The 13,693-nt window shown below is 38.4% G+C and overlaps 1 protein-coding gene across 1 annotated transcript; it reads left to right on the plus strand.

The window, feature by feature from the left end:
• The first annotated feature begins 222 nt into the window (after positions 1–222).
• LOC139132193 (putative defense protein 1) lies at positions 223–4,587 on the plus strand. Its single transcript, XM_070698583.1, has 4 exons — positions 223–259; positions 863–1,082; positions 3,668–3,747; positions 4,095–4,587. The coding sequence occupies exons 1-4, from the start codon at positions 223–225 to the stop codon at positions 4,154–4,156; spliced, it is 399 nt and encodes a 132-aa protein (XP_070554684.1). The 3' UTR covers positions 4,157–4,587.
• Positions 4,588–13,693: the final 9,106 nt, after the last annotated feature.

A 13,693-nucleotide genomic window follows, 5' to 3' on the forward strand; every position in this document is an offset into this window, starting at 1 on the left:
AAGCAGGACTTGCAAAAGAAACTCTACACGTCATCTATACTTGCCGTAGGTGCTTGACAACCAGAAGTTTGCCTGGCAACCCAAAGCTGGGTGGTTAGGTATTTCTGATCGCGTCATCGTACACGTAACTTGCAAGGTCCTGTCTGACTTCAAGATCTTAGGAGAATCGGAGAAGATGTATTTGTCGGCGTCTTTAATCTTGGCTGTTGCCTTTTCACCGCTATGCGTGCTCGCTTACGGATCAGGGGCGCCAACATCGGTATGCACATCGTTGACGCCCGGTCACCTATCGGGCGGCACGGCACTGTCACCCCAAGACCCAGAGCCTGCCAAGTATTCAATAATTCCAAGTTGAGATGTATATGAACCAGGCGAGACCATGACAGGTGGGGAAAATAAACCATCTACCGATTTCTCAGAGCTACTTTAACTGTGTCATCGTCAAAGATAAAGGCAAATGTCAACAGTATCAATGACTGATCACGCATTCTCATTGAAGATTTTTTTGGGTGTCCAATCATAGACCGGGGTCTATGGTCGAATATAGTAGGAGTACATAAAAAAGTATTTGACGCCCAAAGACTGCCATGTATAATTCATACACATTCAGTGATTTGACGCAGGGCAGAAAGGAATCTTAACCCTGATGAAATACTAAAACGATTTTATTGATATTAATATCATATCATGATTTTATTTTTAAATAATTACGGAAATAATATCATATTTGTTAGACTACTTATACGGTGTTCGCCTATATAGGAAGCAGTCATCGAAGGGCTGATTTACCGGAATTTGCATTTTCTTCGTTGACTCTGAACAGTTTCTAATTCGCACCTTTGCGTGATAATTGTTTCTATAGTCACTGTAGAGGGTGGCGATTATCAAGGAATTTTCCTTCAAGCCAGGATCGTCGGGAAAGATGCTCCGGTGGGTACATGGAGCAGTCCGCCGGACAATACTCAGTTGCGTACGTGTATGAACGCCAACGACGCTGTCACTCATGCCAATACCGACGTGAAAGGCAACAGCTCGGTTTACTCGTGGACTACTGAAAAGGGATCGGAGGCGATTGAGTTTGTGTAAGTCACAGTGGATATTTTGACTTGAAAGAGACGACTGATGGGTAGTGAAGAAGTGGTAGAATCCTGTGAAAAAAGAACGTTGCCGTCAGTGAGAGAGAATATTGAAATAAGAAAAGGGAGGGTTGACAGTGTTTATCTGTTTTTTTACAACATTGGCAGAGGAGGTACTAATGTCTATGGAATAGGCGAAAACTGTAGCCCGATAGAATGACGGACACATTTTACGATACGTGTAGGGGACACCCGACACCCGACATCAACTGGTTTGCAGTCGCTTGCAGTGATTTGCATAGGTATAGGTTATAATCTGAGTCGCTCTGGCTCGTTGACTTAAAAACTTCCAATACAAAAGATGTTTTAATGTATCCGTGCCCTAAGAAATCTGAGTGCAATGGCTGCAGCGCGGGGGAGGGGGTCGGAGCAGACGCCTCGACCTTTCTCATCAATGGGTCAGCTAAGGCCATTTAAAGAAAATTCTTTGTTTGCCATCCTTGCAGTGGATTTTTGAAAAACTTACCAGCCAGCCAGCCAGGGGAAAAACAAACACAGACAAAAACAGAAGTGAATTAACATTAGCTCAACTTTTATTTTGTTTTGGAAAATAATATTTTTATTTGTAATAGCTTTAACATTGTGTTTGTTTTATTAATTTTCTCTGAAAATCTACCAGCACGCGGATGGCAAACAAAGAATTTTATGAAAAGCGCCTAATACTGTAACACAAATACCTCTAACGCTTTCACTGCCGGGAGAGGGCTTGTCAAGCATACCTGGAACAGCGTACTGACACGAAAAGAGTCTAAGGGACTAATAAGTTTCTTCAGCTTTTGGTGGGATTTGTTGGCTCCATGGGGATACCTGTTTTTTACTTTGATGGTGGATGGGGATCACCGTGTTTTTTAAATACTTAGTAAGAGGATCAGTGTATTTTTCAAATTAAGCCACGGAGTCACAATTGCATAATATGCATCATGGTAGCCATTAGTTACATCATTCAGTATCTTTAATATATCAGAGATCTTTGATGTTTGCATAAGGAAAGTCTGTTTTATAAAACATCATACCAGCCACAAATTGCATCTTTAAGTTACAGTTTTCGGCGCTCCTCGGCGCTCGACGGCGTAACTTTAGCATATAAGAGATATATATCAAAATTATCTGAATGTTTGCAAATTGAAAGTTTGCTTTGCAAAGCATCATAACAGCCAGTAAATGCTTAACTTACAGTTCTGGACATCTGATTATGCACAGAAAGTGTGAAGTACATTTACTGTTCATTCAAAATATTTTGTTCACAATTTAACCTATGTTGAAATTCCTATACTATGACTGACATGTCAAGAGTTTCACTAAAATCGACTTTTTAAAATAAAACTTAAAATTTTGTATGTATGTATGTATGTATGTATGTATGTATGTATGTATGTATGTATGTATGTATGTATGTATGTATGTATGTATATGTATATGTATATGTATATGTATATATATATATATATATATATATATATATATATATATATATATATATATATATATATATATATATATATATATATATATATATATTGCCGTAATCACGACAAGTTCCACGTCTAGCAATACCTATGCCCTGCGGAAACGCATCGAGCACTTTACATTGCCTGAATTGACACCATATATGTATATATATATATATATATAATATATATATATATATATATATATATAATTATTACTTCAAGTACGAAGTAATAATATCTGTTACTTAAGTTCCATGCATCCTGCAATCATCAGACAGAAGAAGTGAAAGGATTCTTAGCTTGACAGTCTTGTATATGTATCATCGGGAAGTACCATTCTATTTGTAGGTGGTGTTAAACTTTGATAAATAATATTTGTTTTGATGGCGACATTCTGAAACCAACTCCGAGCGTTTGTTTACCAGCGTAGATTTGTCAGCATTTTGTAGTTTTTCTGATATACAAAGATTACATCGACTTGCTTATGTTAGAGTAACTTGATGCTTTGTCAAAAATTGACCACTAAATGTCAAAGACCTGGTTAAGTAATTTTGTGTAATTATATATATATATATATATATATATATATATATATATATATATATATATGTATGACTCGGTGGGGTCACCCTGTTTTTGAAAGTTGGATTAGCCAGATTTTGGTTTGTCTTCGACACTTTGACAATATTATTATGATTAAGGGTAATAAAGATTATTATTATTATTATTATTATAATAAAAAAAAAAGAAAAAAAAAAAGAATTTTTCTTTTTTCTTCTTCGTTTCCTTGCTTTAACATCAAATGGCTTTGGGAACGGACTAGACTAGCATTTGCTATTTTCCGTTTCCATTTACCCTTTATCACAGCACAACTCAGATGTACATTCATCATTGAATTGTAATATTATTATGATTAAGGGTAATAAAGATTATTATTATTATTCCTGTACAATCACAACATAAGCCAATAACATAGTCGTCACGATCGGGTTTTCAAGTCTGCAGAAAATGAAAATTGCCATCTCATTACTTTAAGCTGCCTTGAATATTAAATTATCTACATTTTTTTCTTGTCGTCAGAGCAACCATCGCCGAAAATCATGACATTTACTGGGTTAAAGTGAAATCGGCTCAGATCGATATCAGCGGATGTCCAACGGGTAAGCTATCGTTGACTGAATCATGTAACTATATGTTGCAGAATGATAAGCTTATACATTTTCCTTTCGATGTGAAAGTAAACATTTGTAAGTATGATTCATCTTGACGTTATTGTTGCCCTAATATTGACAGATTTTTTTGTTGGAGAGACGCAATCAGAATGGCTTTGTGTAACTGTAGTTATCTGTAAATCCTTGTCAACGCATAAACAGTAGCAGCTTCTACTGTCTACGGCCAAAAACAGTTCATATATCGCCCTATTTGTTGAAAGAAATACAACTTTGTCCCAAATAAACCAATAACATTCAAAGCATTTATTCAAAAACTCCGTTTTTCCCTCTCGCAGGTACATCTCCAGATACTATTCTGGTAATCATGGCAGCCGTCTCTCTATACCTGGGGCAGTAGTGGAATTGTGTTTCTATTTGAATTCGTGTTCAAGGTTAAATGATAAGAAGAATTACCAATACGACGTCTACTTCCAGGAATATTTAACATAGCCAGTTTCCTAGCGTTGTTTTGCCATATTTGTAATTTCTCTCGAAGCTAAAGCAGAAGCAAGGCAAAGCAAAGTAAACCAAAAAGAAAACAAAAATGATGGACAAAATGCTTTGGGATATACTATCGTGATTTAGTATTGTGACCAGGTGTTATCACTTAAAAAGTATCATATCGACATAGTGATATGCAAGGGGCCGTCGAGTATGAAAGCTGGCGCATTATAAAAACGTAATTCCTTATTTTAGGGGAAGGGTAAGCCTACAATTTATTTTGCGTGCGTAAAATCGCAATAAGGTATCTGCTGTACCAAAAAATAAACTTATCAGACCGTTGAACCATAATAGAAGAGAAACAATGACAATACATCGCGGGACACGTATTGGTGTTCGTATTCGTTTTCGGTTCTAAACGTGCAGACTCAACTACAATGATGATACGGCTCTGACGCAGTACTGTCTCGGCGCCCATCGAGAAAAATGGGACAATAATTATGACAACCTAAAAAACAATAACCAAAAAACAAAACAAAAATAAAACACAATTTGAACTCTGACAGAAGAGTATAGACTACTATGAGCGTTGAAAAAGTGTAAACGTAAAGTTTGTTTATCCACATTTATTTGTATATTTTGCACAACGTATATGTTAAAGAGAGGTTGGTATTTTCCATAGATAATAAAAAAAATAGTTTTCCTGAAACAAATGTCGCATGAAGAAGTTTGGTGTTGAGGGGGAGGTGTCGACATCAAAACTTGGGAATTACGTTTCTATTGAGTCAGTTGTTATTATCGACGACCGCTACATGAGCACAAGGTTCATGACGGGAACGTAGGTCACGGAATCTAACACAGTAGACTACACTATGAAAAATGTTGATTGAAGTTCAGCGTGTAGGTGTTTACATCGTAACGTTCCATATTTTTAGTTCCCCTATCAAGAAATATTTAGTTAATTTTGATCAGCCCAGTCACTTGTTTTGCTACAATACTTTCTGATACCTTTATAGCTTGTATCCCCAAATATTGTAAAACTCGGAGTTGTCTTTTCAAATATTGTAAACGCAGACTGTACTTTCATCGTTCATTTGGTATGAATTTTATTTTTATGGGTATAGGCCTGTAGGTAAATGATCAGCAAGGATATTAAATGTTTATCATCATTATTTTTTCTTGATTGCTGACACGATGCTATTACTCCAAAGTGACACACTCACTATGTTGAGTGCTGTGTTTCTTCTGCAAACCAGTTTTTCAACCCTTTATCGCCCGGTGTTCGTTTGGTGCACCGCGCTCTGTGTCCTGTGGAAGGGTTCCCGCCATTGAGGGCGATCAAATCGTCGTCATCATTTTGTGAGACTTAGCTTCAACGTGCAGATATGGAAACAAACGCTGCTCCGTGATCAACGAAACAACCTCTAGTAAGAGCAGACACAAGCACAGTTTGAAATATTCAATCACTGTTTGCTATATTTTTAACTAATGGACTCGGTCACTTCATATGCGACTCTCTCTAGGGGGCGCTATTATGACCTTTTGATCAGCAGACCACAATATCACTGTTAACTAAAAGCGCATTCCATGAAAACCCTGTTTGTGCATATTGTTTGCAGATAACTCTTGTTACGACAGAAAAAGACAGTGAAGTCAGCGATTTTCTTTCAAATAAATTTATCAAAGCTAATAACTAAGTCTAGGGGGAATTCACTAGAAGTTACAAAACAGTGCGAATATTTAAGTACTTAGCTTAATAGCTAGGACGGTACAAAATCCAAAATAACAGTCTCCAGGGAGTTGACTCCGGACAAACCGGACACTGATGAGTGGGAAGTTCATTCTCTGGCAACAGGCTTTTGTAAGTCTGAACCGTGCAGAGCTAAAATTCCAGTGTGAAAGTCTTGAACTGAACACTGACGTGAAAAAAAATTCTGTACCCGGAGCTCCGTATTTATAGTGAAAAGAAGGCTTAGCTACCTATGGAAACCACCAGAAAATTCTTGAGTTTCAATTGATATGCTAATTACAGTTTTAAAAATATCTTCACTTGAAGTAAACATTTTTTACAAATTTTTCCAGTTTTTTTCCAGTTAAAAAAATTGGAAACGTTTCTGTGACACTATTTGCGTTTTGCAAACACAGGGGATTAATAGTTTGAGTCTGCTTGTATCCACACACACAAAATTAAGTCTCTTGTGCCGTTCACACACAGGCCATTAAAACGCCTCTACAACGGCTCTGGGCCAATACTGGCACAAAAAGTTATGTGTGGACGCCCCGAAGTGCTCCTGAAACGTTTCAAATTTGAGACGGGTTAGCCGGCTAGACCTGAACCAGTGTAGGGATTAACTCTATCCGCAACTCGCTGTGTGGACGGACTGAGCCACTTCAGAGCTGTCTTAAACTACATCACGCGACAGGTATTTGTAACATGTAACAAACAACAACCAACATTAAATTTCTTTTGTCATGGCTGCCGAACCACAGACAAATATAGAACAGACTAGCAACGCGGTATGCCTTTTGTTCCATGGTCGTCTCGGAAGACTATGGCCTTTTCATATTAAAATGAGCCTCAAAGGTGTAAAACTTTTTGGAGACTTTGTTTGTGGTTGATAATTGCATGATATTATGCGAAAACTACGACGAGATGGCATTGTACTGCCAGTCGCGTAGCAACCAGAATTACTTTGTGAGCTCTCAGGGCAGAAACACTGCTTCACGCCAATCAAAACATAACACGCCAGCAGTTTCATAAACATGTCCTTCCTTGACGAACGTGTAAAAGACGGTGTGACTGACCGTAAACCATTGAGTAAAATCTGATAGTATCGATAAAAGACTTTTCAAATTTGGTTCAAACGCGCTCATTATATATTCATAAAAAGGTGAGAGGAATTTTTACAATGGTAAAACTCACTTCCCCGACGCTCAAAACTTTCCAGTTTTCGCCAGAACGCCAATTCTGCTCAGCACAACAAGACAACAACTACACGAACTTTGCCGAACATACTTTCGCTTAAAAATTAGCAAAAATCCGGAAACTACCATGGGGTGCATGGTCGGCACTCTTCGGAAAAGAGAATCGAGAGCTTCCTGAGGCGAGGCAAACATGGGTTGCTTACGTAACCGCTTCACACCTTGGACAATGCCCGTTGCTAGTCTGTTCTATATTTGTCTGTGGCCGAACAGAACACTACATTCCGTGGCAATAATTGGTTTGGCGTTAAGATCAGTCTGCTTATCTCAGTCTGAGCGGACGAAAGTATACAGAGAATACTGAAAGGAACATGTAGAGAGAGCGTAGTTTACAAAAAAAAATACTGAAAGGGCTCCACAAAAGGCCTAAAACAGGATAGCTGATCAGTTCCAGAGCACGATAAAAGCACTGAAACTGAAGTACAAAGTTGTTGACAGCAACAGGCAGTATGAAAGTACATCAGCACTCATGTTAGCCATTTCGTTACAGTGCTGTATGCTTGGTCATATACACTTTTGAACTCGAGGAGGACCAAAACAAAGACTTAATTTTGTGTATGTGGACACAAGCGGACTCAAATATTAATCTCCTGTGTTTACAAAACGCAAATAGTGTCACAGAAACGTTTCCAATTTTTTCTCGTCTGAACGTAGCATTTGTTGGCCTTTAAGTCGGCTTAATGCGCTCCCTCGAATTCAAAAGCGTATATCACCAAGCATACAGCATTGTAACGAAATGGCTAACATGAGTGCTGACGTACTTTCATACTGCCTTGTGCTGTCAACAACTTTTCAGTCAACAACAGTTTCAGTGCCTTTATCGTGCGCTGGAACTGATCAGCTATCCTGTTTCAGGCCTTTTGTAGAGCCCTTTCAGTGTTTTCCATTCAGCATTCTCTATATACTTTCGTCCGCTCAGACTGAGATAAGCAGACTGATTTCAACGTTTTAGTAACCTTTCCTGTCTTTCGCGATGTTGACCAACCCATAAAATCCCTGTAAGTCCACGGATTAGCATAATTAGTTGTGTTGACTAATTAATTACAAGATGTGTGTATATGAGAGATAAACGTCCTTGTAATGGGGTGTAAAATAAAAAAGATTCAAGAGGCTAGGTTAGGCTACAGGGTCATTTATTTTATTTACTACGATCAGTCAGAGCCTGAAGAAAAGGAGAGGAACTGATAGAGAAAACTGAGAACAACTCAATAATAAGCCTATTAATAGTGTCTGGGCCGCCTATGATCACACCTGTACGCCTACATTAGTTCAAACTCTGTTAAAGATTGATTTAATTTTTGTCCAGAAATTTGTTTCCTTTATCTTTGCGATCATGCCTCTCAATAGATTTTTGGCCCGGCTGTATTATGGAAATTTATGAATCCACGGATGTAAAAAACATCTATAATGAATTCAAGTTCCGGAAGTCCAAATACAGCTTGGGTCGACACAGTGACAGACATTTGGTGTTTGGAGTTCGGTCGCCATATTTTGCTTGCTTTTTAATTTCTGTTAACCGGCGTAATGCAAATGCTTTATCAATTTTTTCTCCAGGTTAGAGTATTATTCTGATGAATGGCGGGGGTTAGGGGGGGCTTATTCTTCTTTGTCCAAGTCTCCTCAGTTCTCTCATTTCACCACTAATCATTGTCTTTATTTTGTGGATCCTCAAACCTTAGCCCACACCAACACCTTGGAAGGCATGTGGATGCATGCCAAGCGAACTTGGGCGGGCTTCACATCTTCAGATTTATTTCCAACTTATCTTTATGAGTTCATGTGGCAGAGGTGTTGCGGCGATAAAGCTAAGGTGTGGATGCCACTTGTTCAACATATTTCAATTCTTTATCCTTTGAGTTCACAGCCCCCTTCATCGATTCAACACTGCACATAACACCATATTGTGCCAAATGTTTTGGGACGATCTAAAAACTAATGTCACGCCTAAGTTTACTGCTCAGGAGGCCAATGCCGCTGATGTGTGACACTGGGGATGTTCAAACCCTAAAATAATTTATAGCCCCTTTTAGACCGTAACCTTGACCTCATTTCCATAAGTACACACATCTTAGACGTCATCAGTTTGTGGCTATACCGCTTGTAAAATGGTGCCTATTTTTGTATTGGAAAAAAATATTCATAGTTTCATCATAGACTAATATGTAATATGTATAGTGAACCAACATTTTAGATAAAATTCCAAAATAAATTTCTTGTACAAAAATGCACATTTTACTTTCCTATTCAAGCAAAGTACATTTAAAATACATTATCAAACATATATTATATACAGATGCACATGCTTTGTGGGGGAAAATTATCAATAATTTGCCTGATAGACTCCATGTATCATGATTTGATATTTTTGATGAAGCACTATGTCAGCCACATCTTGCCTTCTTATAATTGCATAAAATATGGTTCTTGCGTGGCATATTGCGACTGTCCCTCATAAAACACCACCCCTCCCCTCCGTAAAACTTACATAACAATTGAAACAATTGTTATGTAAATTAGCTGATACTGTTTTAGTTATTCCCGGGGGAGAATACTGCAGGGGGAGGATCAAGTTTTAGAATGTCGGACAAGGGGGGGGTGACATTTTAGACAGGAGGATAGGGGAGGATCACTTTTTACGGTACAGGTATGCGCGGAATCCCCCCTCCGCAATTACTGATGGCTCCCTAACTGTGGCAATACTGAACAAAATCAATCGCGTATTTTTTGACAAGTTTCTCGCGGATTCAGTCATTGAATAGTCGTCGTTCTCCATCACAGTGTTGTTTCGAGGTTTTGTAATTTTCCATTACGAATTGGGGTGGACCGGCGGGGGCAATCCAAGGATGTTCTATTAGGTAAAATGTGACCCTTCCTCTATAGCCCCATAAAAATGTGACCCTCCCATCTTTTCCACTTCGTAAAACATGACTCTTCCCGTTCCAAATTTGACACGGGTATGACCATACCAGAACTGCTCCCCCCCCCCCCCGACAGACCGGAGAGAAAACGAAGAAGGTTCAAGGTCATGTAGGACAGCGTGACTGCCATAAAATGAGCTATGGTTCACGAGCACAGTTTTGGATGAAGGGCATGGTGGAGGTAGCACACAAAAGGAGCCTTAACACAGTACATAGAGGCCTTTTGTGGGTTCCAACTTCAATGATGAAACAGGGGAAGACATTCAACAAGAATATTTCGAGAAATTTCAACAAAGGAGTTTTCAGTGTTATTCAGTGTAAACATAGCATTAAAAAAAATCAGGAATAAAATGAGGGGGTAGTAAAAGCTGTTTGTCAACTGCCCTCCCGCAACGAGTTTAAAAAGTTTCCCCTCCCACTAAATACTTCCCCTCTCCCCTCCCCACGACCGAAACTCTCCAGTGACCCTCTCCCTACCCATAGAACTCCCGACTCCCCTTTCGCCCCATAACAAAAGTTCCCCTGCCCTGTAATCGACACATGATTTTGTCCCTTCCACGTAAGTGTGCAAACTTTTAGGTTCGTAAAGACTTCTTTTTATACCCTACAATTCACGTGTAATCTATCAGGGTTTGCCCACTAGATGTCGGAGGGGTTGTTATCGCATGATGGACATATCTTTTTTTCAGAATTCGAGGATCTGAAGAAAGTGATGAAGACCTTTTACAGTATGTCTGTTAAGGGACTGGACACAAATTACAGGGGGGTGGGCCGGTGTTTTTTGGGGGTGGGTCGCCATTTTTCGCGCAAGCATTTTTGAAGGGTCATAAAATTTTGTGTATGCCTATGGGGGAGGGTCACCTTTTTTATGCATCAAAGCTGAACTTGCATGTGCACGTATTGAAGAATATGGAATACTGAAAAAAGAAAAAATACCTCCTGGCACTTTCATTTTCTGCCATTTCCATTTTCGGCGCGCCCTTCGGGCGCAATTTTAAGGGTATAATAAACAATGTATTGATGATCCAAGCAGCCACATTGATTTAAGTTGTCATGATTTCTACTTATCCAACTCCTCTATTATCCAACTCCTCTATTGTGCATACTGTCCCCTATTATGACTCTTTCAATAACAATTTGGGAGATCACTTATTTGATATCATTCTCCATTGGCAATACATTGGGTATAGGTCGGTGTCAAATGTTCATGTCGCTGTATGTACATTTTTTTATTTTTGAGGACATTGACAGAATACAAACTATTCAGAATAGTTCAAAATGTCATCAATAACAACTGGAAGCTTCAGGTCGAACAACTTTTGAATAACAATTTAGGATCAGATAACCTATGAGTTATTTGTAGTTTCCTCATAGCCTACAATGTATAGTGAATCAACATTTCGATGAAATTCCAAAATCAAATTTCTTGCACAACCATGGACTTGAAACCACACTAGTCTAATCATTAACATTAATACTAATAATAAAGTGTACATAAATGCACAGATTTACTTAGTTTTGTATTGGAAAAAAAATATTCATAGTTTTGTCATAGACTGCTATGCATAGTGAATCGACATTTCAGTGAAATTCCAAAATCAAATTTCTTGCACAACCATGGACTTGAAACCACTCTGGTCTAATCATGAACATTAATACTAATAATTAGGTGTACATAAATGCACAGATTTACTTAGTTTTGTATTGGAAAAAAATTATTCATAGTTTTGTCATAGACTGCCATGTATAGTGAATCAACATTTCAGTGATATGCCAAAATGAAATTTCTTGCACAACCATGGACTTGAAACCACTCTAGTCTAATCATGAACATTTATACCAATAATCGAGTGTACATAAATAGACAGATTTGCCAAGTTTTGTATTTTAAAACAATTATTCTTACTTTTGTCATAGACTACAATGTATGATGGATGAACTTTTTATGCGAAATTCCAAAAACAAAGTTCTTGTACACAGATGCACGTGTTACCACCCTCTTCTAATCAAGTACAATTATGTCAATTATTCAGGGTCAATATATGCACAAAAAGTGTATATTGTTAATTGTGAAATAATTTTTTTACAGTTTTGTCATAGACTCCCATGTATAGTGAATCAACATTATCGATGAAATCTAAAAATTACATTGTTTGTACACGCATGCACTTTTTACCTGCCACTTCAAGCAAAGTACATTTACATGAATTATCACACACATATGATTTGAAATTTTTTGGACAAAGTGTTATATCAGCCACATTTTGCCTTCCTTTTGGGAGGGGGATTTCAAAAGTATAGCAAGTCAGAAAGGGGGTCTTGAAGACTTTGCGGGTTTGTTGGGGGGTATTGAGTAACAGGGGAGGGTCATTTATTTTCATGCACGGATAAGGGGGAGGGTCACTAATTTTTGTGCATGAACTTTTGAAGGGTCACTATTTTTGACGCAGCGGTGTTTCGAAAAACACCGGCCCACCCCCCTGTAATTTGTGTCCAGTCCCTAACACCACTCAAGGGTTTTGTGTCGCTACCAGGCTAATTGAGAAAAGGACCGCTCAAGTTTTCTCATGAGAAAATTCGTAATTATGATATCAAAATAATATTACAAAAGAAGGCGCAAATATGTGTGTCACCCGTACACTACAGCCACATCCAGTTATGTGAAAGCTACAGGGTAACCAGGCGTGCGACTAAAATGCTTTGCTCATAGCAATTTTTAGGATAGTACGTAGGACAGTACGTATACGACCGACACCCTGCTTGGCCGGGAAGACATTTGATTCCCGCCAAAGTATGCATGTCGTCTCATACTGTTGTCGTTGGGTCACAGTGTCGATCGACTTCATCCGATGCAATCGTCCGAATGTGATGTCTCTCCCCCGTTGTCTCGTACCTTGTAAATGGAAACAATCATATTGATTTATGAAACTTTTAAATTTTTTTGTCCGGGGAAACAAGTAACATTTTCTTCCCTCTCCATAGGAATATAGAAAAATCTCGGTCTTGAAACCTTCTGGGGTTGTGTACAATGTGCAATTTTATATTCTCACAAATGAACTGCAGCTCCGACTAGAATAACACTGCATACATACAGTCAATGTTGACTATAATTAAATCATTACCCCTTCACTTGGTGGAGAGAGACCAACTGAGCACATAGGGCGTATGTGAATACCTCAAAGTGGTCCCCGACTTCAAAGTGGTCCCCATAGTTCTAATTGAACTAAATTTTTACGCAGTCCAGGGATTTTTTCATTCATATATTTGCATAAAGTTGTTGAACTTTGTAACATTGCAAATACTAATCTGTTGTTTTGGTCGTTTTTGATATATGCGCTCACTTTTAATACTTTTTCAAAATTCCGATGCATTTTACCATGCTAAACCAGCCCAAACTGCACGTCAAATTTAGGGTGGGGACCACTTTGAAGTCAGGGACCACTTTGAGGTCTTCACATGCGTATCTTCATGATTTGTCGGTGAAACAAAACCGTTGTGTTTCGTAAAACGGAACAAAAAGGACTTGAACTCTTATCAAAATTTACAGCTGTTCG

Source organism: Ptychodera flava, chromosome 4, assembly GCF_041260155.1.
Source record: "Ptychodera flava strain L36383 chromosome 4, AS_Pfla_20210202, whole genome shotgun sequence".
Taxonomy (NCBI): Eukaryota; Metazoa; Hemichordata; class Enteropneusta; family Ptychoderidae; genus Ptychodera; species Ptychodera flava.